At 39.9% G+C, this 22,816-nt stretch overlaps 1 protein-coding gene across 8 annotated transcripts in view; it reads left to right on the forward strand.

The window, feature by feature from the left end:
• Nucleotides 1–22,816, forward strand: part of SMARCAD1 (SNF2 related chromatin remodeling ATPase with DExD box 1) — a 78,599-nt gene that overhangs the window by 25,955 nt on the left and 29,828 nt on the right. For 7 of the 8 annotated variants that reach the window (XM_073340708.1, XM_073340713.1, XM_073340712.1 and 4 more), the window contains 4 exons: nucleotides 4,243–4,334; nucleotides 10,803–10,892; nucleotides 11,819–11,903; nucleotides 14,370–14,767. In XM_073340708.1, coding sequence (XP_073196809.1) covers nucleotides 4,243–4,334; nucleotides 10,803–10,892; nucleotides 11,819–11,903; nucleotides 14,370–14,767 — 665 coding nt within the window. Of the gene's footprint in view, nucleotides 1–4,242; nucleotides 4,335–10,802; nucleotides 10,893–11,818; nucleotides 11,904–14,369; nucleotides 14,768–14,996; nucleotides 15,405–22,816 lie in introns of those variants that run through there. The other variant, XM_073340716.1, reaches the window with a different exon arrangement.

The following is a 22,816-nucleotide window of genomic DNA, read 5'->3' on the forward strand; positions in this document are numbered from 1 at the left end:
CTCTTCTTCTGAAGCCCAGAGGTGTTGATTCAGCACAGAATCCCTGGGCTTCAAACATTGCCCTTCCTGTGAGACTGTTATGCAGGTGTCAGTCATACTACTAAATGCCTTATTTGTCTTGGAATATGTGAAAGAGAAGTTAATCATCTGCAAATCATTGAAGAGGAGAACTCGGAAGTCCAGGGAGTTGTATAGGAAGGGAACATCTCATAGAAAATCTGCATGTCCAGCCTCTTACCCACACCATGTCAGAATGGACAGAGTTCATGTTTTAAAAGCAGTGCTCCAGTTCTGTCTGTTTTATCGTCGCACCTCAGGGGAATACAGACGCACAAGTCTTCTTCAGAAAAGAGCTGTTCCCTTTCACCTGGACCATCCTGGAGTGTCCCTAAAACTTCTAGGTTTTTGGAACTCAAGGCTGCATTGAGACCAAAGAAGGGGTTCTCAGACATCCACAAGCACTGTAGCAATGCCACTTGTCTGATAGGTTGCCTTCTGAGTCCTCTGGTACCAAGATTAGAGTGAGAAATTTGATTTGCTGCTGCCTGGTACTGTGAACTTATCTATGCTTTATCGGTACCGTTGACTCCAGAGCCCCATTCGTCAGTACTGTTGAGACTGGTTGGTACCTGCTGTACTGACTTCCTTTCCAGTGACTTCTTTTCTGTCACCCATTCTGACAGCAGTGTATACTTCGGGATTCTCAGTACGAACTCCCAACCCTTATGTCGTAGCCAAAGATTTCCTGTATCTGTTGATACTGGACTCTCCACTGTTGAAGTTGAGAACCTTGATGCCAGCCCCGATATCATTCTCAGTGCTGACCTCAACTTATATCCTGGTACTGGATTGACACAATCGTTAATTTTTGGCTCGACTGCAGACTTTGGTGCCGGCTCCAGAAATGTCCGGATCCTGCGCACATACTAGGCAAGCCAGATGGCTCTTTACACTGATTGATACTGCTCCACCTTTACATCTGGAATGTCTGTTCTCTTTTTCAGGGTCTGAATCCAGTAGGGAGACATCTTCTGTGAGGTCGTGAGCATCCATTATTTCAGGAAGGCATTCTATGACTCCCTTTTCCGTTCAGTGACTGAGCAAAGTCATGACCCAAGAACCAGAGGAAGCTATTACAGAAGCAAAACATCAAACCCATATGCATAGATAGATGTCCTGTCCCGATGAGGTCATAGTATCTGAATCATTTCCCCCTCATTCCAAATGTTCACGAGACTTTTCAGGAGCTCATGTGTAAGGTGGCTTTTGCTCTGGGTATTCAAGCTGAGGTGGTTTAGGAAATTTTCATAAACTTACTGATATCTTGCATTCTGCTGTATTAAGGAAGAGTGTCTCTATCTATTAATTACACTTTAGCAGATACTGCCAAACTTCTCAGGTAGACCCCAGCCACTTTGACTCCCGCAGTACAGTAACTCCTTGCTTAACATTGTAGTTATGTTCCTGAAAAATGCGACTTTAAGCGAATCCAACTATAGTTTTTTGTCTGGTGAAAAAAATTTCCCTGGTACCTAACCCCCCCCTTATTTACACTAATTCTTATGGGGAAATTGGATTCGCTTTATATATATATATATATATATATATATATATATATATATATATATATATATATATATATATATATAAAAATGCAAGATATTAGTAAGTTTATGAAAATTTCCTGAACCACCTCGGCTTGAATACCCAGAGCAAAAGCCACCTTACACATGAGCTCCTGAAAAGTCTCATGAACATTTGGAATGAGGGGGAAATGATTATACAACACACACACACAGTATAAGTTTTAAACAAACAATTTAATACTGTACACAGCAATGATGATTGTGAAGCTTGGTTGAGGTGGTGAAATTAGAGGGAGGAAGAGGGTGGAATATTTCCCAGGGAATGTCTTACTGCTAAATGACGAATTAGCGTTCGTTCGGCTGAGCCCTCAAGGGTTAACATGTTGTTGCTAATGTAGCTTCACGCGCTACAAGGCAGCACGAATGGAGGGAGGGGAGTCAGCATGGCAGACAGAAACACACACCGTGTGGGGAGGCAGAGGAGGGGAGAGAGATGTGCATTGCCCCTTTAAGTATGCTGACCCAATTCTAAGTACATTGCCTTTAAAAAAAAAAAAAAAAATCAGGAAGTTGAGACAGCAGCTGTGACCAACAAGCTCTTTCCATCCTCAGCTCTGTCCTGTCCCAACCCTGCTCTATATGGAGAACGGGTAAGTCAGGGGCCAGAGTAGGCGGGAGGGGGACACCCTGACATGAGTCGTCCTCCTTCCTCCCTCCCTCCGCTGCACAGCGAGCAGGAGGCTCCGGGGAGGAGCTTCAAGGCAGAGGGTAGGAGCAGCACCTGGCTGTTGGGAGAGGGACAGCTGAACTGCTGGCAATTGCTAGCCTTCTGGGTGGTTGCTGCCCTGGGAACTTAGGGGAGCGGGGAGCTGATAGGGGGTTTGCCCGATCCATGCTGGTTCCAAGCCCCCACCAGCTAGCTGCCAACTGGCTGCTCTTCCTGCAAGCAATGGACAAAACAGGCGGCTGCCAAACAAAGTTATAAGGGAGCATTGCACAACTTTAAATGAGCATGTTCCCTAATTGATCAGCAACAAAACAACGTTAACCGGGATGTCTTTAAGTGAGGAGTTACTGTAAAGAGAACAGACCAATGGTATAGTGTACCCTCCAAGGGATTTGAACAATTTTTCTCATAATCTGTAGTAGGCTGGCTGGTTGTCACCACAGCCAGTGAAAGATTTTGCCAAGGCCTATTCAAATTCATCCCCAAGGATAAAGAGCCCAAGAGAATTAGACTTCTTAGGAAGGTAAACTCAACATCCAACCTTCAAATGCACATAGGAAACTACTAGATATTGCCTAAAAATAACTTCATTAATTTGGACTCCGTGGCAAGAATTATTGACAAACTCCCTGAGGATAAGAGGGATGATTTCAATTCCACAATTAGAGGGTTAATGGTGCATAGGCGTCTCTGCAGGTGGCACGTGACATGACAGACATAATGTCTAAATCTATGGCAACAGCAATTTATATGTGCAAATCCTTGGGGCTCCAGGCATCAGGGATTGCTAGGGAGGTACAAGCGACTATTGAGGATTTACTTTTTCAAGGGGTGCAACTTCTTCATTGATAAAACTGATGCACTATTGCACGCTTACGGACTCTTTGTTCACCTGGAGTCTGTTTGAGTTTTGCTTTATTAATAAGGTAATTGTTGATTAGATGCAAGAAATATTATGAAGAAAAACTTGGAATGTATTTGAAACATTCTGTTCCTTTTGTATACAAAATAGCTGTTGAGTGATATCATGTAACTTTTCTGTATTCATGGAACACTGTCATCTTAGTATTTTGAACAGGCTATTTTTATAACACCCAACTGGTGGTCCTGAGAGAGACAATTTTTTTTCTTTGCCATCCTGTTTGCTTTGCACATTTCACAGCACTTTGTGGTCAGTTTCGCTGTTTCTCATATATAGAGCCCTGCAAATCTGCGGATATCTGCTTCATATGCGCGGACCATTTTTGCGGATGGTGAATCAGATGCAGATACAACCATGCAGGGCTCTACTCACCAGCGGTGCCTGGCCCATGGAATCTGGCTCAGACAGCCCTGGGGGTGTGGCGTGCTCAGGACTAATGGCCAGCAGCCAGTAGCTCGGACTGGGCAGCAGATTGGAGTTGAGGCTGTCCAGCACCCACTTGCCACGCTGCTTTCTGTCCAGCAGCTTGGACTCCTTGGGCGGTTTCAGCATCCCCCCCATGGCCCAGCCTGGCAGCACTGGCCGTACTCCCAGTCTTGGACCTGCCCCTCCAGTTCCTGTATAGCAAATTGTTAAATTTTATGCAGTATTTGATTCCACCCTCTTAACGTTAATAAAGATGAAAAGTATAGTTCAAAGGGAATTGGTTTTTAAATTTGTCACCATATTAGAATAGAATGTTTGATTGCTTCTGCTCCCAGATGCTTAACATCTGCTGTAAAAATCCTATTAATTCTATATTGCCTAAAAATAATTGGTTCCTATGCTGTTTTGTATTACAAGGATGGGTGTGTTTACACAAATTCTCACATTTGTTAAATCTGATATTTCTCAAAGTTCACATAATTGGTAGCTTCTGTAATGTTGATTTGAATGATTCTGCTGTTTCAGGATGAATTTCTAATTGATGTAATTTTCAATTCTGCTTTTTTTTTTTATTTTTAAAGCTGCATCCCGAAAAAGGAAACTAAACCAATCACCCACAAACAATTCTGAAGACAGTGGTGACCAAATTTCAAAAAAGCAAAAAACGAATTCTGTAAGTGTAATCCTTTCTGTCTTACAACCACAAAATAAATTGATCCCTGGTGGCTTTGGGAACATCAGGAGCTTCCTGAATTAGTGCCTTATCTCAGGAAATCACACCTCTCATCATTGGAGTTAATAGCTTTGCTTCCCTGTCTCTGACAACACTCCTGACTTAATTTTTTCGTTATTTCTTGATCCCTTTTATTTTCTTGAGATTATATGCTTCATTATTCTATGTGTATTGAATTATATCCGAGTGCCAACTGCAGTCTTGTCATGGGAAAAAGGGAACTACAATTAAGGACATGGTCCTGTGATGTGCTCGACACCATCAGTTCCCATAAAAGTCGGTGGAAGCTGTTGGGTGTGCAGAGTCCAGCCGCATCAGATCCTAAGTTAAGCATCAAGAAATTGCTTAAGTTTTTCTGTATAATTTCTCTGAGGAAGGACAGTGATATATATAAAATAAAATGGCAATTTAGTTGTGTTGTGGGGAAATGTTTACAAGGAACTTAGAACAGTTGGGTAATTTTGGGTAATGTTGATAACCTTAGCTAGTAAAGAGGAGCTGTATTCTGAAGGTGACCCATTCAGTCTTTTATCTGATATATTTGATGTACAGTTCTACAATCCCATCTTCAGGCCAAACCCTGGAAAAGAACACGGTATCATGGCAAAAGGATGACATTAGACTATTGTATAGCAAGGATAGGAATTCTTTTGTTAAAAGTAAAGTTGGGTGGAGAAAGGCAATTACATTTCAGAGGATTTTGTTACAGTAAATTCTGCTTAATAGCAATCTTGATTATTACCAATTTCTAATGGCAACATATTGCCAGCGATTACATCCACACCTATCATCATCAATGTTAATGAGATTCAAATATTAACAAGAGGCATGCTGCTTACTAACAATTCTTTAGAGGAGAGGTCCTACCTGTAATCAGATTCCTGGCTCTGAGCATGCACAGCTGAGCACGTATGTATTCGCCATGGCTTCCAAATTTCTCAACCTATTTCTCATCAGTAAATTCGGGTTCTATAGGCCCTGTGTGAGCCTGGTGCTAAGCAAATCTGAGTAGCTGAGAAGTTAGTTGTCTCAAAGTTGGTTGTTTCATGCATTCTGAAGAACAGCCGTAACATTTTACAGGAGCATGGGAGCAGCACAAAGAGGCCGCAAGCATCAAGGCAATGGAAAGGAGACTGATGCTGGTGAAGCCCTGGGGCTCTGGTTTCAGCATAAGCTTGGCCAAGATGCTCGACTCTGGGCTGATGTTGAAACAGAAAGCGAGTCAGCTGGCAGCAGAGCAGTGAAAGGAGTTCAACCCTGCGGATCGCTGGTTCTGTCGGTGGAAAGCCCAGCACAATGTCATTCAACATAAGGAACTTGGCAAGAATCAAGATGCTGATCTGGTGGCTAATGAATGGAGGGTGGATGCCTTACCTAGCATTCGAGAGGAGTTCCAGCCTCATGATATTTTCAGTGCTGATGAGACTAGTCTCCTCTACTGAGGCTTTCCTGAAAGAGGCCTGCTTGGTATGCTTAAAGAAGGGCTTGCAGGAAGGAAAAAAGCTACGGACCTCATCACGGTGCTGTGTTGTGCAAACATGGATGGGACAGAGAAAGGGGTCTCTTAGGTGATTGGAAAGAGCAAGTGCCCTCGTTGTTTCCTTAAGGACCACTTAAAGGTGCCCGTGATCTACAGAAGTTCAGCCAATGCCTGGATGACAAGTGTGTTGTTTGAAGAGTGCTTAGAGAACTGGAACAGGGAGTTGCGACTACAGGACTGCTGTGTCTGCCTGTTGATAATTGCCCAGCTCATTCAATTAATGTAGAGCTATCACACATGTTAAAATTTTTGCCTCTGAACACAGGCTCCATCATGCAGCCGATGGAGATCGGGGTCATTAAAAACTTCAAAGGTCACTGCCATGCTTGTCTTAATGCACACATCATGGCCTCTTTCTATGCTGACCCACATCTATGAGTAGTGGATGTTGCCAAAAAAATAACTCTGATGCACTTCATCTCGCTAAGGAGTCATGGGCTCCTGTTCTCCTGAAGACTATTCAAAACTGCTTCAGAAAGGGAGGGTTTGTATGAACAACAGAAAATGCTGGCTTGGTGGACATTAATGTGCTGGCCGATGTTTCAGTTCCTGACGGTCTAACAGCAAAGGAATTTGAGGCCATTGTTGAGTTTGACAGTCATTTGGAGATGGAAGGTGAGTTCACTGACGCTAAATGTAGAGACGGTAGAGGTTGTCAGGTGCCTACAGGCTGAGGCACAAGTGGACAGTGGATGGGACGACGAACCTGCGGAGCCTTCACTTATACAACAGCTACAGGCAGTGGATGTTTTCTGCAGAATATGCCAGAATCATGGCTTTGAGAGTGGTTACGAGGCTGCACGCAAAATTGAGAAGGATTTACGATTGGAGGTGGCAGACTGTGTGAAGAAGATAACACTGGACAAATGGTGTTCTTAAAGTTTTTTGTATATGAAATACAGTAACATTTTGTGCTGCTTTACTCTGTGACACACATGAGGAACACTGTAAGCTGAACTGCACTGTATTTACAGTTAGACACACATAGTAAGTTTTCTTGGGTGCTTTTTAAATGCTTGTCATGATAGAACTGTGTGCCACTGTAGTCTTTGTGACCTATGGCAACCTAAGATTTCCTACATCTGCTCTAAGCATTGTGGTACACTATACAATATATCCATTTCTGTATGTCACCTTTGATTTTCTTCTTCAGAACATTGTATCAAACTGAAAGTTAATAAACAATTCATTGTACAATGCATCATTGTTTTACACTCATGTCTATGTATCCCCCTGAAAATAGTACCTTCTGCTTATTGGCAACTTCTGGAAAACAGCAACTTTTCTCTTGGAACTGAGAGGTTGCTGATAAGCGGAATCTACTGAATTTAGAAATCTGGTTTAGTTCTGATTTGGAGGAAAAAAAAAAAACCTTTTTTTTTTTTTTTTTTTCCCCTTCCCCAAAAGGGAATGGAGCTAGACTGCCCTGGAACCATGGACTTTGGGAGCCCAAGCTGGCAAGGAGCTAGCAAGCTTGGGAGATGGGACTCCGGGGTTCCAGGCTCCTGCATTGCTATTAGCCTGCCAGGTGGGCTGCTGGGGAGCCATGAGCCTGGAAGGTCCAGGCTGCTGAGGAGCTGGGCTGATGAGCTGGCAGGAGATAGGGCAGGCTTCCAAAGGAAACCCGGTAGCTGGGTTTTGAAACCTGCCTGGTGGGCAGTGTTCTGTTAGAATCTTCAAATTAAATAATCTCTACGAAACATTTTGATTTCAATAAATCAAATTCCGCCAAAAAAATTGTCTGAATTTTTCTAACCAGTTTCACAAAAAGCCTTCATAAAATATTTGTGTTCAACCTAAATGAACAGAGGTGAGAGAATTACAAATTAAGGGCTACCACTTACCTTGGTTTGCTAATTAGTGACTAGAAACTAGACGCAGTACCTGGACTTGCTAAGTGTTCATTTTAAATGTTACTGTAGTTTTTAACCTGGGACCCATGTGCTCCATAGGCAGGAGTGCTAGCAGGTGAGCTGACAACTACTGTTGGGCAATTCAGTAGCTTCTAGCATCATGCAGCTAAACATCTGAGAGGTCTTCATGAACATTAACTAAGCCTCATAACACCTCTGACACATAGGTAAGTAGTAGTATAACCATTTTACAGATGAGAGAGAGAAGTAAGGTGATTTGCCTGTATGTCTGGTGATTCATCAGTACGTGCGTACCACTGCTAATATTGCTAGGCAGCTGCATTGTGAGCTTGATCATGACCTTCACCTCAGGTGAAAGGGGAGTTGGTCTATCACGAGCTCTGTCCCTGGCCTCTGCTGAGAAGGGATTGCACGTTGGCCTGACTGATGTGGTGAGTTTTAAAGAAGCTTCCCTACTGTGCTTATGTGATCTAAAAATATGCTTAAGCACGTGATTCCCAGAGCTGGCTAGAAAATGCTGCTGGCCTTCATCCACTTGGTCACTTATCATTGGTGGCTCACGTGAAGTTATCTGGATGGTAGAGAGATCTGGTTATTCTTTTTGTAGGCCCTACCGCACCCCATATTTGGAGTCGTTGTGTGGTGTCCCCCACTTGCTGATGTAGAAGTAACCTAATGTCCTACATCCTTCCCTGAGCTGAGCCCTTTTTGACCTTGACACTGAAGTCATCAAGACTTGCTGTTGGTGTGGATGTTGAAATGACCTGGAACCATAATTCTTTAGTTTTTGTTCAGTACCTCATGGTGTCACCAATGGACTGGGACTTTTGCTGGCTTCACTCCTGCTGTTTGACATGCTCTGGATCTTATCTTTGGGCTGGGCTGGGAGATAGAAGGTGTGAAGATCAGATCACAACTTCATCTAGACCAAAGAATAAATGGTCAGTTTTCAGAATGAAGAGCGGTAAATAGTGGTGTCCCCTAGGGGTCTGTACTGCGATCAGTGCTGTTCAACATACTCATAAATGATCTGGAAAAAATGGGTACACGGTGAGGTGGCAAAATTTGCAGATGATACAAAACTACTCAAGATAGTTAAGTCCCAGGCGAACTGCAAAGAGCTACAAAAGGATCTCTCAAAACTGGGTGACTGGGCAACAAAATGGCAGATGAAATTCAATGTTGATAAATGCAAAGTAATGCACATTGGAAAACATAATCCCAACTTTACATATTAAATGATGGGGTCTAAATTAGCCAATGCCACTCAGTAAAGACATCTTGGAATCATTGTGGCTAGTTCTCTGAAAACATCCACTCAATGAGTAGCGGCAGGTAAAAGGGCAAACAGAATTTTGGGAATCATTAGGAAAGAGATTAATAAGACAGAAAATATCACTTTGCTTCTATATAAATGCATGATATGACCGCATCTTGAATACTGGGTGCAGATGTGATCACCCCATCTCAAAAAAGATATATTGGAATTGGAAAAGATACAGAAAAGGGCAACAAAAATCATTAGGGGTCTGGAACAGCTTCCGTGTGAGGAAAGATTAAGAAGACTGGGATTTTCAGCTTGGAAAAGAGACCACTAAGAGGGAATATGATAAAGGTTTATAAAATCATGACTGGTGTGGAAAAATTGACTAAGGAAGTGTTATTTACTCCTTCACATAACACAAGAACTAGAGGGTCACCCAATGAATTTAATAGGCAGCAGGTTTAAAACAAGCAAAAGGAAATATTTTTTCACACAATGCACAGTCAACTTGTGGAAGGAACTCTTTGCCAGAGGATGTTGTGAAGGCCAAAACTATAACAGGGTTCAAAAAAGAAGTAGATCAGTTGATAGAGGATAGGTCCATCAATGGCTACTAGCCAGGATAGGCAGGGATGGTGTCCTGAGCTTCTGTTTGCCAGAAACTGGTAATGGGAGACAAGGGATGGATCACTTGATGATTACCTGTTCTGCTCATTCCCTCTGAGGCATCTGGCATTGGCCACTGTCAGAAGACAGGATACTGGGTTGGATAGACTATTGGTCTGACCCAGTATGGCCGTTCTTATGTTGATTTTTTTTTATGTTGTTATCATTAGTGAGTCCATAACAGAACTGTGAGTAGAATCTGGAAATCCTGGCTCCTATTTGTGAGCTTTAATTGCTAGGCCACATTCCCTGTTTCCTGTAAACCAGTAGGAGCTATAATTATACTAGACTCTGTGTTGGACATCTTTTGTCAGGAAATCTTTTATAAGGGTTTCGTATAATTGTGTTGTGCCTTAATATGATATTCCATTTCCTGAGATTTTACATTTGCCAAAATTCTGACACAAGGTTGAACTTTATAATGGCTTTAAAGGGCCATTTTTTAACGTGCAAAATTCCATTGTTAACAATGTGGGTTGCATAAAATCTCTCACTTGAGTAATTGGCTGTTTCAGTTGTTTTAACCATGTCTGCCTTCCCTTTCCCTCTCTACAAGAAGAGTTGTCAAGACTGAATTATTTTCTCCAAAATGTCATGTTAAAAAAAAAAAAAAAAGCAACTTGATTGAGCACTGTTGGTTAAAGAATCATATAGATCATATAAAACCACTCTTTTTTTTTTTTTTTAAAGAGGAACTGAAATGATTTTAAGTTGGCCAAGATCCGTTTGTTGTAATTTGGTAAAGAACCTAAAATTTTTGATGTCTTTTATTTCTTATTGAATTCAGACTTTTTCCTCTTTCAGTACTCTAAGAATTTTCTATACCATTCTTGGAGAGTTTTGTCTAATTTTGAACACAGTTATAAATGAAGAAAACAGTATTAGTCACTTATTTCTGTCTGCACAGCTCAGATATTTCTGCACATTGTTTTTATCATTCAAAGGGTGACTATTTAAAAGGTAAGCAAAGTTAGGCATGTTCTTTCATTTTTGTTTGAGTAGTAGTATTATGATGCATTAAGTGAAATGATCTCTAAAATTGCTACATCTTTTCTGAACCGTAGCTAGAAGGGGCAGAATCTCAAAAAGAATGGGAAAAGCAAGAAGTTCTTGTAAAGAAACTGCAAAATAAATTTCCCAGTTTGGATAAAGAGGTAAGCTATCGTGTGTCTTTTGGGGACAAACCTACTGTTTTATATAAGTATATAAAAATGTAATAAGTGCACAGGACCAGATTTTAAGCCCCATTCTACCCGCTTAACCACTTACCTGGCTAAGGGGAATTTCTAGGTGGCATGGAGCCAGCCAACTGACCCGAGCACAAGTAGTGTTTCTAGGGAAAGGGTTCATGGCAGGAACACTTTTCTGCTGCTTCTGTTGGTCTCTTGAGACTGTAGGCAATTGGACATATTTTAGAATATGTAAATCCTGTTGCCCCACCCTCTGGTCGTGCACTACGCATGGGTTGGCCAGACCAGAGAGTCTGACTCACAGTATGAATGTATGTGAAAATTATTCAGGTATACTACATTATTTTATCATTAAAATATTCATGTTGTTTTTAGAATTCAACTTTTTTTTTTAAACTGAAGTAGGCTTATCTGTATAGATAATTACATGGGATACGTGGTTTTTAGAGGAAGAATGATTAGAAACATGGTTGTATAAAGAGCTGAAGTAGATCAGCAGTCAAGTAGAGAATTCAGTCAGCTTTTAGTGGTTTTATATTTTAAATGTGGAAGATCAAGTATACTATCTATTAGGAAGATGGTAAGTTGATGTTGTGCAGTATTCTGAAGTTTGTATACAGCGTTTCCTTGTGTTTTCATCGAGAATACTGTTAATTCTAATTAGAAGACCTGTTGCATCATAGGGCGATAACTGAAGTTAGGAACAGTTTTAAAAAAATAGGTGCTTATTTACAATATATTTTGTATGCATCGTGCATCCTGTGCATAAACGAATGGATTAATCAAAGGTTTTATCCCATACTTGTTTTGAGAAGTGTTGCTCTTGTTCTTAATTGTTAAAAGAATATATTTTTTGCATAATGGTGAGATAATAAATGTTGTTTTAATAGGAACTGAAAGATGTACTTCAAGAACATAACTGGGTGTTTCATGAAGCACTGGAGTCTTTAAAAGTATTTGCAGAAGACCAACAGGGTAAATAAAGACAGATTTACAGTCTACTTTATTCTGTAATAAAATAACAGATGTCAGAAGTGTACATCTCCCCAATGTCTAAATAAGACAGTCCTGACAGTGATTAAGATAATATCTTAAAAGTTGCAGTGATGAGCAAAAACAGTTTTAAGGGGGGTGAAAGAGAGGAAAAGAACGTAAAAGAAAGTTTATATGTTGAATTTGCATCCTATTTTTATGGAGTTGCATGCCTTTTTATGTGGAAATTAGGGCAAGTATATTGGTTTGTCAAGTGCAAAGCATAACTCCCTATTCGTTTATATGAAAACATGTTTGTGATAAAACGTCAAACATGATTCTCTTTGAATTGAGTAGTTCAAAAAGTACTAATTTCAAGGCAATAAGTCTATCCTGTTTAAGAAGTCTTTTAGCACAGAAGTAATATTGAGACTGTATTTAGGGTGAAATAATGCGAACAATATTCTTAAAAGTCCAGTGAAATACCGGTACATGAGATTTGATAGAAATAGGCATTATATCACTGACAAATCTGCAGACGATTACAAAGGAAATATCCCATATTTAATGTGAGCAGATATCTTAATTCTTTCATATTGCAGTAGTGCCAGAAAGCACCAGTCAAACTCAGGAACCGCAGTGTGCTTGCTACAGTTCAAAAGTAGAGACTATTCCTGATCCGAAGAACTTACAAAATGAAATATCATTTCAGTTGTGTTCCCATTAGAATATGTATGTCACAAATACATAAACAAATGTATCTTTTTTTAAATCAAGTCCATTGGTGATGTGATTAAAATCTCCAAATTGAGTTTCTTTAAAAGGCAAGGCCGAGCTACAGAAACAAGACTTCACACATGCAAAAGGCTATTTTACACAGGTCTTTTATTACTCTAGTTCTCATAGAATCATAGGACTGGAAGGGACCTCCAGGGGTCATCTTGCCCAGTCCTCTGCACTCTTGGCAGGACTATTATTTAGACCAATCCTGACAGGTGTTTGTCTAACCTGCTCTTAAAAATCTCCAATGATGGAGATTCCACAACCTCCCTAGGCAATTTCTATAATTTTCTCTGTTTAAGACTTTTTATGTTTTCATGTTTCATTGTTGGCAGAATATGTTGGTAAAATATGAGGGAAAAATACAGAATCAAAATTATAGATTAGGATCATATTATGTTTATTATGCGCAGCTGTGCACTTGCTTCCAGGAAGAGTGGTGAGAATTTATTCCCAGAATTACAGAGGCTGTGTCTTCGGGTGTATCAACACAACAAAATAGTTTGTTTGTTTAGATAGTATATGATGGGCTGTTGGATCGCTATAGGCTGATAGGTGGATAAATGTGCTGTATATATTATGGAAACAACCTATAATAGGTTTGTGCATGAATGTAATAACTTGTACTTAAGTGTGCTTCTCGAAGAATCATTGGGACAGGATAGTGCTTTTTACGTGATCTCTTGCATGGAGATGAAGATATCAGTGTTGAAAGGTAGCTGCTCATTGCCTTTCCTTAGTAGGAAAAAGAGCTGCTTAGGATTTATCAACCTAAAGCATAGGTAGACAGGAGAATAGACATTCCAGTATTAATAGTATTAAAGTATATTTTTAAATTGAGGGGTCAAAAGGATACACCTTGACTGTTTTTTGCCTAGAAAGGACTAATAATTTATTTTAACAAAAAAAATGAGTTATTTTCTTTGAAAACATGATTAGGGTTATAAAAAATCAGAAGTTCATTACTGAACCAAAAACATTTTGTTTTAAAAAGCTCTAGTTGCTCAAGTTACTTAACGTTTGCATGTTTTTGGTGTCCCGCCCGAAATGCTGCTGTGAGATGTACTAAAGAGAGACTAGGTTTATGCTTTTTTTGTGGTGAAAGCATGTGTTAAATCAGGCTTGTTTGCTTAATCTATCATCATCATTTTTTTTTCCGGGGGGCAGGGGAAAACTGTTACATTAAAATCAAACTTTTGAGTCAGACTCCTTCGAGTATGAAAGGTTGCGTTATACATATTACAATTTTGACCATTTTTGCCTTGATGCAGTTAATTAAATCATTGCGTGACTGGCAGTGTAACTTAAGTCCTACTAATATAGATACTCTGAATTTATATTAATGATAGTTAACAAGTTGAAATTACTTGACTTTTAATTAGAATTGTATGAAGTGTTTTGATCTTATGGTTTAAGTCTTTTCATTGTGATTCCAATTACTTGATGATTTTGTATTTGCTGTGGTAGTTACCACATCTTTCTAAATATACAGGGAAAGGTTCCAAAGGCAGATTGAGTTAAGTTTTACAGTTAGTAAACTGAAATTTGTTTCGTTCTATATCTAAAGCAGAGGAGAGTGCTGGCATTTACATGAGCCTTTATTTTGAAAAGCAGCAGTTCTTTTGAAGATTTTTTGCTCTTGAACAATGCATCTTATTTGTCATTTACTTTTTTACATTACATACACAGATGTGCAATGTCCTTCCAAAAGTGAAGTTTCTAGTTGGAACGAAGTCTCCACAAATAGCAAAAAGCACTATAATAATGACACTAAAGTGAAGGTGAAACAGAAATCTTCTGCAAAAGCTCAGAATGGCTTTAGGAAAAAAGATAAAGGCAAAAAAGGGGTTTGGAGGACTAAGAGAGAAACAGAAGATTCAGAATACGAGTCAGCTTCAGAAGGTGGTAGCTCCCTTGATGAGGACTACAGCAGTGGTGATGAAGTGATGGAGGATGGTTACAAAACTAAAATACTTAGCTTCCTGCAAGATGCTTCACTTGGTGAACTCACTTTAATTCCTCAGTGTTCTCAGAAAAAGGCTCAGAAGATAACGGAGCACCGGCCCTTTAATAGTTGGGAAGCTCTGGTAAGTCTGCATTCTTTTTTTAATATTACTACTGTGTTTATAGTCAAGGTATCTTCAGTCTAGGGAGGCATAGATGGGTGTCCTTATCCTGATTAGGCTAAAACACTATATACATTTTAAGCCAATAGCATTTCAAATAGTGTCATATGACCTAATTTTGAATGAATAAAGGGGCGATTTTCCTGAAAAACCCAAGCTGATTGGCTGGCAATACTGTCACTCATTCTTTAGCATAGAAACTTGGTTCATTTCACTGCAGAAGAAGAAATTAGAGCTTTCATTTAGGAAGGAGTTGTTTGCTCGCCTGTTCTGATCTGTTTTAGCTGAAAAACCATGCAGAAGGCAAGAATGTAGCAGAACTTACACTGCAGCTACTTTGAGCAGCAGCAACTTCCAAGGTAGCTCCATGATTGAAGATGTTAGCATGGATATTTTAAGCTTCACCATAGGAGAAGCAAATGTTTTGTTCTGTTTTTCTTTTAATATTGCAACTCAGTCACTAGCATGGTTTTGCTGGCTAAGCAGTGCGGCCATTTTAAGGATTGTAGCAGTCAGCTGTATTTTTAATCAAAAAGGTAAAAAGCATCAGGAAACCTAAAAGACATACTGTCACTGAATGGGAAAATATCAGTCACTGGTAAGTACGCGACGTACTGTCACTTCCTAGGTTTTATTTATTTTCAAATGTGTTCCATAATGTGTGTGTTTGCTTAGAGTTTTGTGTGTTTCAACAAAGTGAAAGACATCAGACCTGATCTGTGCAGCATTGTGATAGGAAATTCGAAGCACTCAGGCAGGAAACGTTGTGGATTTCAAAAGTTTTTCTTAATCTACTGTGTGATGGCACTGGTTTTTGGAGCAAATATGTTTACAGGCCCTTTTAAAGATAACTGATATAGTTTTTTCATCAGTATGTGTTTAAAAAAAAAGTCTATTGTGTGCATGTTTTTGAGAGTTGTTTTTTAAAAAAGGTATCTTTTTATACTTAAAGAGGAAGACATTGTAATACAATGTAACCTTGCACTATTTTTTGTGCAAATATTTCACACCATAAAAGTGTGAGATCTGGATCAGATATTTCAGAAAATTACATTAATAATCACATAAGTCATAAAGTATTCAAAAAATATAGAAGTACAGCTTCACAAATATGCTGCAAAAGAAATTCGTTTTGCCTGAAGCCTTTGGCTTCTTAAAGAACATCTGTCATAATTCTGTTCCTTTCCGAACTTGTTGGGCTTTGCCTGAGCTGATTCTTTGGAAAAGTATTTGCTGAAGGGCTGCCTTCTCCCTCTCTATTTGCTAAAATATTTAAACAGAATCAAGTTGTATGGGCTTGTTTGATTGAATTCAAAATATTTCTTTCATATAGATTGCCTTTGTCAGCACTCACATGTTTCTATAGTTGCTGTAACCATATGTCCAAAATGTAACGAAGATATAGCAAACTAGTTTTTAGCAGATGTTTAATAGGGATATAGTTTTAATTGTTTTTTAAAAAATCCAGTATTCAGCAACCCAATACTTTCCCTACTAATAAATTGGAATAATATAACAATTTGGATATTTCTTTTTTTATTAAAAATTTAAAACTAAGCCCACTCTCCAAGATCTTTTTCTCCAAATTTTTTCACATGTAAAATACATGGTAGACTATTACAAATTATCTTGGCTTGTACAGTATTAGAAAAAAAAACTTGTAAACCAAAAATGATAAGGTTAAGGGCTAGCAGTGTATTACAATAGATATCCAGAAACTGTAGTAAAAGCTTCATAAATGCATAATATAGGAAGGCTTGCATTTCAGTTACCAAGAGTACTGCTGTATTAGAGATAGGTGGAAAAGTTAATTTTCTGAGAGTTGAATTGAAGGTCTTATTCTATGAAAAATCAAGTCTCAGCTCTAAAGAATGCTTTTTTCTGTTCTGAAAAATCAACATCTTAATTGCATTGTACTGGACAATAATCTTTAAATGTAGTATATCAAGGAAATGCAGATTGTTGTAACTATTAGGAATATTTTGAAGTTACTTAAAATTGAATCTTAATGGCTGAGGCAGATTATATAGCTATTTCTCCTGATGAAAAGTAGAAAGTATAAGGATATAATAGTGAAAAATGTGTTGGAATAAATAATTCTCGTTCATTAAAGGGGAGGTAGTTAAATATGTAAAGGAAAGTATAGGCAGTTGAATGGTAAATATGGTAACATTAAATATGTACAAAGAATATGGAGTAGAACCATAGAGAAGTGGCATTAAACCTAAAAAAGTTGGTGTCCCTGTTCATAAAAGCAAGGCTTTACTATGGTTGAAACATTTAAGTTGGCTCACGCTAATTTAATGACATCTACAAGGGTATAGTTACAGATTTTAAAAGAAAACCATCTAATAGTACTTTTGGGGTAATGTGGATCACTGTCAAGGTGGATTTCATTCAAATAGTCATTCTGCTAAGTTACAACTTGAATATTTCCTTGGTACTTTAATTAGGTACCTACTTTTATTTATGTAATTGATACTTTCACATTAAAGTCCTTGTGACTTTTTAAACTGTAGGAACATTCATGTTGTGAAAATACTGGCGAATATAATTTATTGGGATGAATGTTTTCTAATCAAGGAGTATGCATGTCTGGGTCACCTAGTTCTTAGCAAATATTTAAATTGTTGGTAAAGTTACTTTATTCTTCAGTTGTGGGAATTGCTGGATTTTTGTAGTTTGTATTCATCTTTTTCTCCTGTTGCAGATTTTTGAAGGTTCTATACATTATGATCAGAAATGTAGCTAACTGAAAACTTTCTCCCGATTCCTTTTTAATCTTCCAACAATATTGAATATACAGTTTGTTTCTAATTTGTTTTATTCAAACCCATGTTAGTGTGTGCTTCAGTTCAAGGCAGGGTGAAAGAAATGTGCATACAACTTATTGTAATATATTTTGCCAGTAATTCAGAAAGTTACAGCATTTTCTCTCCAAATTCAAGATTTTTTGAATATTGTCTTCCTGTTGTTCTGGTAGATTAGTGGCTTTTTATGGAAGGACAATGTGTATTTCTCTTAACAGTGTCCTTTATCTTAGTATGGCCATTTCAAAATGCAGCTGATTGAAATTTGGTTTAAGACCAAATGTTTTAAATAATCTGTGCAGTATCAAAATCTGTTCTGTATTTTGCTCCTTGTTTTAACAAATGCTTTTTGTCATTCTGCTTAGTTTTTTTCTAAATATCATTAACTATAATAGTGATCAATACAGACTGTGCTTTCATAGTCTTTCAATATGCTTTCAAAATCGTAACTGATCAAGTTGGGTAGATGACACACAAATTAAGGAAGTGGTAGGTAATGAAGATGACGGGTCACTAACTAAGAGCAATCTGGATATTTCGGTAAACTGGGCACAAGCAAACTGTGTTGTAATACGGTTAAATGTCCACGTATCTATCTAGGGACAAAAAAGGGTAGGCCATACTTATAGAATGGGGGACTCTAGTCTGGGAAGCAGTGACTGAAAAAGATTTGGGGGTCATGTTAGGTCATTAGCTGAACCTGAGCTCCTATTGTGATACTGTGGCCAAAGGAGCTAATGCGATCCTGGGATGTGTAAACAGGAGAATTTTGAATAGCAGCAGAGAGGTTATTTCACCTCTAACTTTGGCACTTGTGTGACCATGGCTAGAATACTGTCCAGATCTGGTGCCCACAGTTCAAGAAAGATGTTGATAAATCTGAGAGCGTTCAGTGAAGAGCCACGAGAATGGATTTAGAAAACATGACTTAGAGTGACAGACTCCAAGAGCTCAATTTATTGAGTTTAACAAAGAGAAGGTTAAGGGGTGTCTTGATTATAGTCTGTAAGTACCTACATGGGGCATAAATATTTTATCATGGGCTCTTCAGTGTATCAGAGAAAAGTATAATGTGATCCAATGACTGAAGTTGCAGCTAGATAGAATCAGACTGGAAATAAGGTTTAAATATTCAACTGACAGAGTAATTAACCATTGGAACAATTTATAAAGGTTTGTATTGAATTCTTCATCACTGACCATTTTTAGATCAAGATTGGATGTTGTTCTAAAAAGATCAGGTCTAGGAATTATTTTGGGGAAGTTCTATGGCTTGTGTGAGGTGAGACTAGATGGTTACAATGGTAGCTTCTGACCGAAGAATCTACCAGTCTGTGAATCTGTCTTTATAGAACATGAGAGCTGAAATGTGAAAGTTAATAACATTTTCTCAGATAATTCAAACTGCCAGTAAAATAAGGTTACTTGATCGCAGCCCACTATAGTAGGATCTCAGTGGAGGCAATGAATGAGATTCTGTGCTGTGTTTCTGACAGACACAACACAGAATTTTAGACCAAGGGTTGAGGTGGTTGGGGCTAAGGTGGCTTTAAGTATCCCTTGCACCCCATTTGAGCCTGCACTATTCTTTTGGCTGGAATAGCCCACATCATAACTGTGAGACAGCCCTGGAGACCCTGGTATTCTAAAACTTTCCACTGTAAACTGTTCAAGCAAATGAGCTGGTCAGAGCATTGAGTTATTTGAACAGAATTATGGTAGTACCCTGAGGCTGCCATATGGGTCACTTGACTGTGTACTTTGGGTCCTGCCCTGGCATGCCCCTCCCAGCCCTGCCTCTGACATATCATCCTCTGTGCTAGGTAGGGTTGACAACCCTCCAGGATTGGCCTGGAGTCTCTAGGATTTAAAGATAAATCTTTAATTAAAGATTATGTCATGTGATGAAATCTTTAGGAATACGTTCAACCAAAACTGGCAACCCTAGTGCTAGGGTTTGAAAAGGGGCCTTGGAAGGCCATCTTAAGATCTTCTTTGGTATCTGTGCAGTAGGAATTTCTCTGCAAGCAGAACTGAGCTTTTTAGGTATCCTTAACACTGCTGTTGCCCTTTTACCAGGCATAAAGGGGCCAGAGTAGGGATGACAATGTCATCCTATGGGGTTAGTCCATTGTGAACAACCTGTTCTGACATTTTTAGAATTAAGGACCATTTTAATTTGAAAGCCCGTCACTGCCATCTATGCGCTCGCTTTCAGCATGACTGTGGTAATTAGAAGAGGTGTTGAGTAGAACTTTTGAATGTGAACACTATTGTATATATTGGCCAAGAAAGATCTCAAGCTGCACATAAGTTTGTGTTCTCATTGGGTCCTATTGAAGTAAATGCTACAAAGGCCTTTGTTTTTGGAGGAAGTAAGGTATTCTAAAACTTTCCACTGTAAACTGTTCAAATAACTCAATGCTCTGACCAGCTCATTTGCTTGAACAGAAATTAGTGTATTTGGGAACTTCAGTTGCATAACAAGAATTTTCTGGAACCCTCAATAGTTTGAGTTCTTTTTAATGAACTTTCCCTTAACTCTATATTTAATATGTATGCCATATCTGTCATAACTTTCTGAAATCAGCCCTATGCAAAAGTTAAAATACAAATAGTCTTAATTTTTTACCCTAAAAGAATGGAAACTTGTTTAACCTCAAAAACATTCTCTCTTCACCCAAGCAACCTCTTGTTCTTATTGTTTTCATCTTTGTCTTGCCCAGTTCAAACCTAAACGCTCTTAGTATTTTTATCCTCTATTCTTAATTTAACATAGGTCCCAATCCCACAAGTACTGAGTTTTTAGTGTTTGCTACTATGAATATTTCCACTGAAAGTTATGTGACCACTGATGGTCTGAGCACTAAGCATAGAAGTACATATCTGCAGGATCTGGCACTATCTGGACAGGAGTCTGCAGTGTCATTGCACATCTGTGGCATTTAAATTAGAATTTTTGTTACTAATACAGATGAATTGGAAACTGTCACCATTCTCCAACAAGAATTTGCAGTAAGATGTATTTCTGATGGAAATTGTTGTCTGGGCTGGAATCACCTCTTTAGGTTACCCAGCATTTCTCATTAAGACGAGTGTTCAGGTGCTTATGCCTTGGCTGAACTTTAACTGTTTGGGCTAAAATTTTCATGCTGCATGTTTCTCTGAGGCTGAAATGTTTTGGAAAATTCCAAGAATGAAGCTAAAGAAAACTGCATTGTTTTGCCCATATTAAAAAATTCCAACCATCTTTTCTTTGAAACGCTCTACCGATCCTATGGTTTGAGAGATTTGAAATTTTGCATGGGGTGACTTTGTCTCAGGGATGTGCCTTTTGCACTCTCTGTGAAAATCTGCCCAAAGTTGCCCAAATTATAACAAAATATTGCAGTTTGCACATACTCAGTAGAGACTTATTTTAGCAGCTGAATTCACTGAACATTTTATCCTATTTGGGTACACTCCAGCCTGGTGCCGAACAGGCTTTCCCTCCCATTGCAATTCCGGGTTGCTGCAAGCCATGTCGAGTTTGGGTCTTGGTACCAGAACTGAGACCAGGGATACTGCCTCTCCTGAGCTCTAGTGTCCCCCTTGCTGGGCCCAGACGATGTGTGTGTGTGTGTGTGTGTGTGTGTGTGTGTGGAAGCTCCCTGGTTGGAATGCAGAGGAGACAAGAACTGGACCGGAGCTGGTACAGGATGGGGAGAATTGGGACTGGCAGCTAGGAAGGAAATGAAGTAGGGAGAATGGGTATCACATGGGGAGCAATGGGAGTCTGGGACTGAGAACCAGTGCAGTGGGAGAGGGAGCCAGATTGGATGAAGAGCCCTGGTGCGGGAAGAGAACTGAAACCAGCTGGGCAAAGAGAATGGCATGAGCAGCTGGAACGGGGACATACGGGATATGCCTACACGGCAATTAAAACCCACAGTTGGCGTAGCCTGAGTCAGCTGGAATGGCTTAGCAGCTGTTTAATTGTGGTATAGGCAGCTGTTTGGGTTCACTAGAGTACACACCCCTGCAGAGCTTGAAATGGAGTCCAAGATTCCTGAGTCTCACCATTCCTCTGCTGTCAATAAATATCTGTGAAACCCACTGGCAAAGTGTTTCGTCCCATTCTAGTGCTGGTCCATATTGAGGATGACAACCTGCTACTTGCATCAGTTACCACTTCATCTCAAATAGCAGAGGTGACCAGTAGGCTCCCACATGATGGAATTTGTTTGCTTTTTAAGAAGAAAAACCTAGGGAGTTACCCTTTTGTGTGTGTGCAATATGGTAGTCTTCAATTTCATGATTACACAATCTCTGCCTCATTGAGAGCACAGGGTTAATTTACTCTGAAAACGACTCAGGGTTATGTAGCAATGGAGACTGTTTGTAGGGACCATGAATCAATGGTTGCAAAAGTTAGAACGGGGTGGGCAATTTCTCTGCCTGAGGGCCGCATCTGGGAATAGAAATTGTATGGCGGGCCATGAATGCTCACAAAATTGGGGTTGGGGTGCGGGAGAGATTGAGGGCTCTGGTTGCAGGTGAGGGCTCTGGGGTGGGGCTGTGGACGAGAGGTTTGGGGTGCAGGAGGGTGCTGCGGGCTGGGATCGAGGGGTTTGGAGAGCGGGAGTGGGGTCAGGGTTGGGGCCTGGGGAGGGGCTCGGGTGCAGGCTCCAAGCGGCACTTAGTTCAAGCAGCTCCCAGAAGCAGTGGGATGTTCCTTCTCTGGCTCCTTTGAGGCGGTGTGGCCAGGCGACTTTGCATGCTGCCCCATCTGTAGGCACCACCCCTGAAGCTCCTGTTGGAGCCCCGGAGGGGGCCATTGGAGCACGTAGGAGCCAGAGCGGGGCAATGCCACGGCTTCCGGGAGCCACGTGGTACAGCCCCTGACCCAGCGCCCGGGCTGAAGCGCCAGAGCGGGGCCAAGCCCCAGACCCTGCTCCCCAGCAGGAGCTCGCAGTACAGATTAAAACGGCTCGCAGGCCGGATTCGGCACGCCGGCCATAGTTTGCCCACCCCTGAGTTAGAAGATGTGAAGTGAATGAGGCAGAGGATTGCAGGAAGAGAAATATGGTCTGATAGGTCTGTTGCCCTGGAGAACTGAATTCTCTCCTTGCTTCTCCTGCAGAGTTTCTGTGCAGTGCTAGTCAAATCACTTAAACTGACCTTTATGCAGGTGATCACTCATTTTGTGTTCCTCATTTTT

The sequence above is a fragment of the Lepidochelys kempii genome, chromosome 4, assembly GCF_965140265.1.
Source record: "Lepidochelys kempii isolate rLepKem1 chromosome 4, rLepKem1.hap2, whole genome shotgun sequence".
In the NCBI taxonomy this organism is placed as follows: Eukaryota; Metazoa; Chordata; order Testudines; family Cheloniidae; genus Lepidochelys; species Lepidochelys kempii.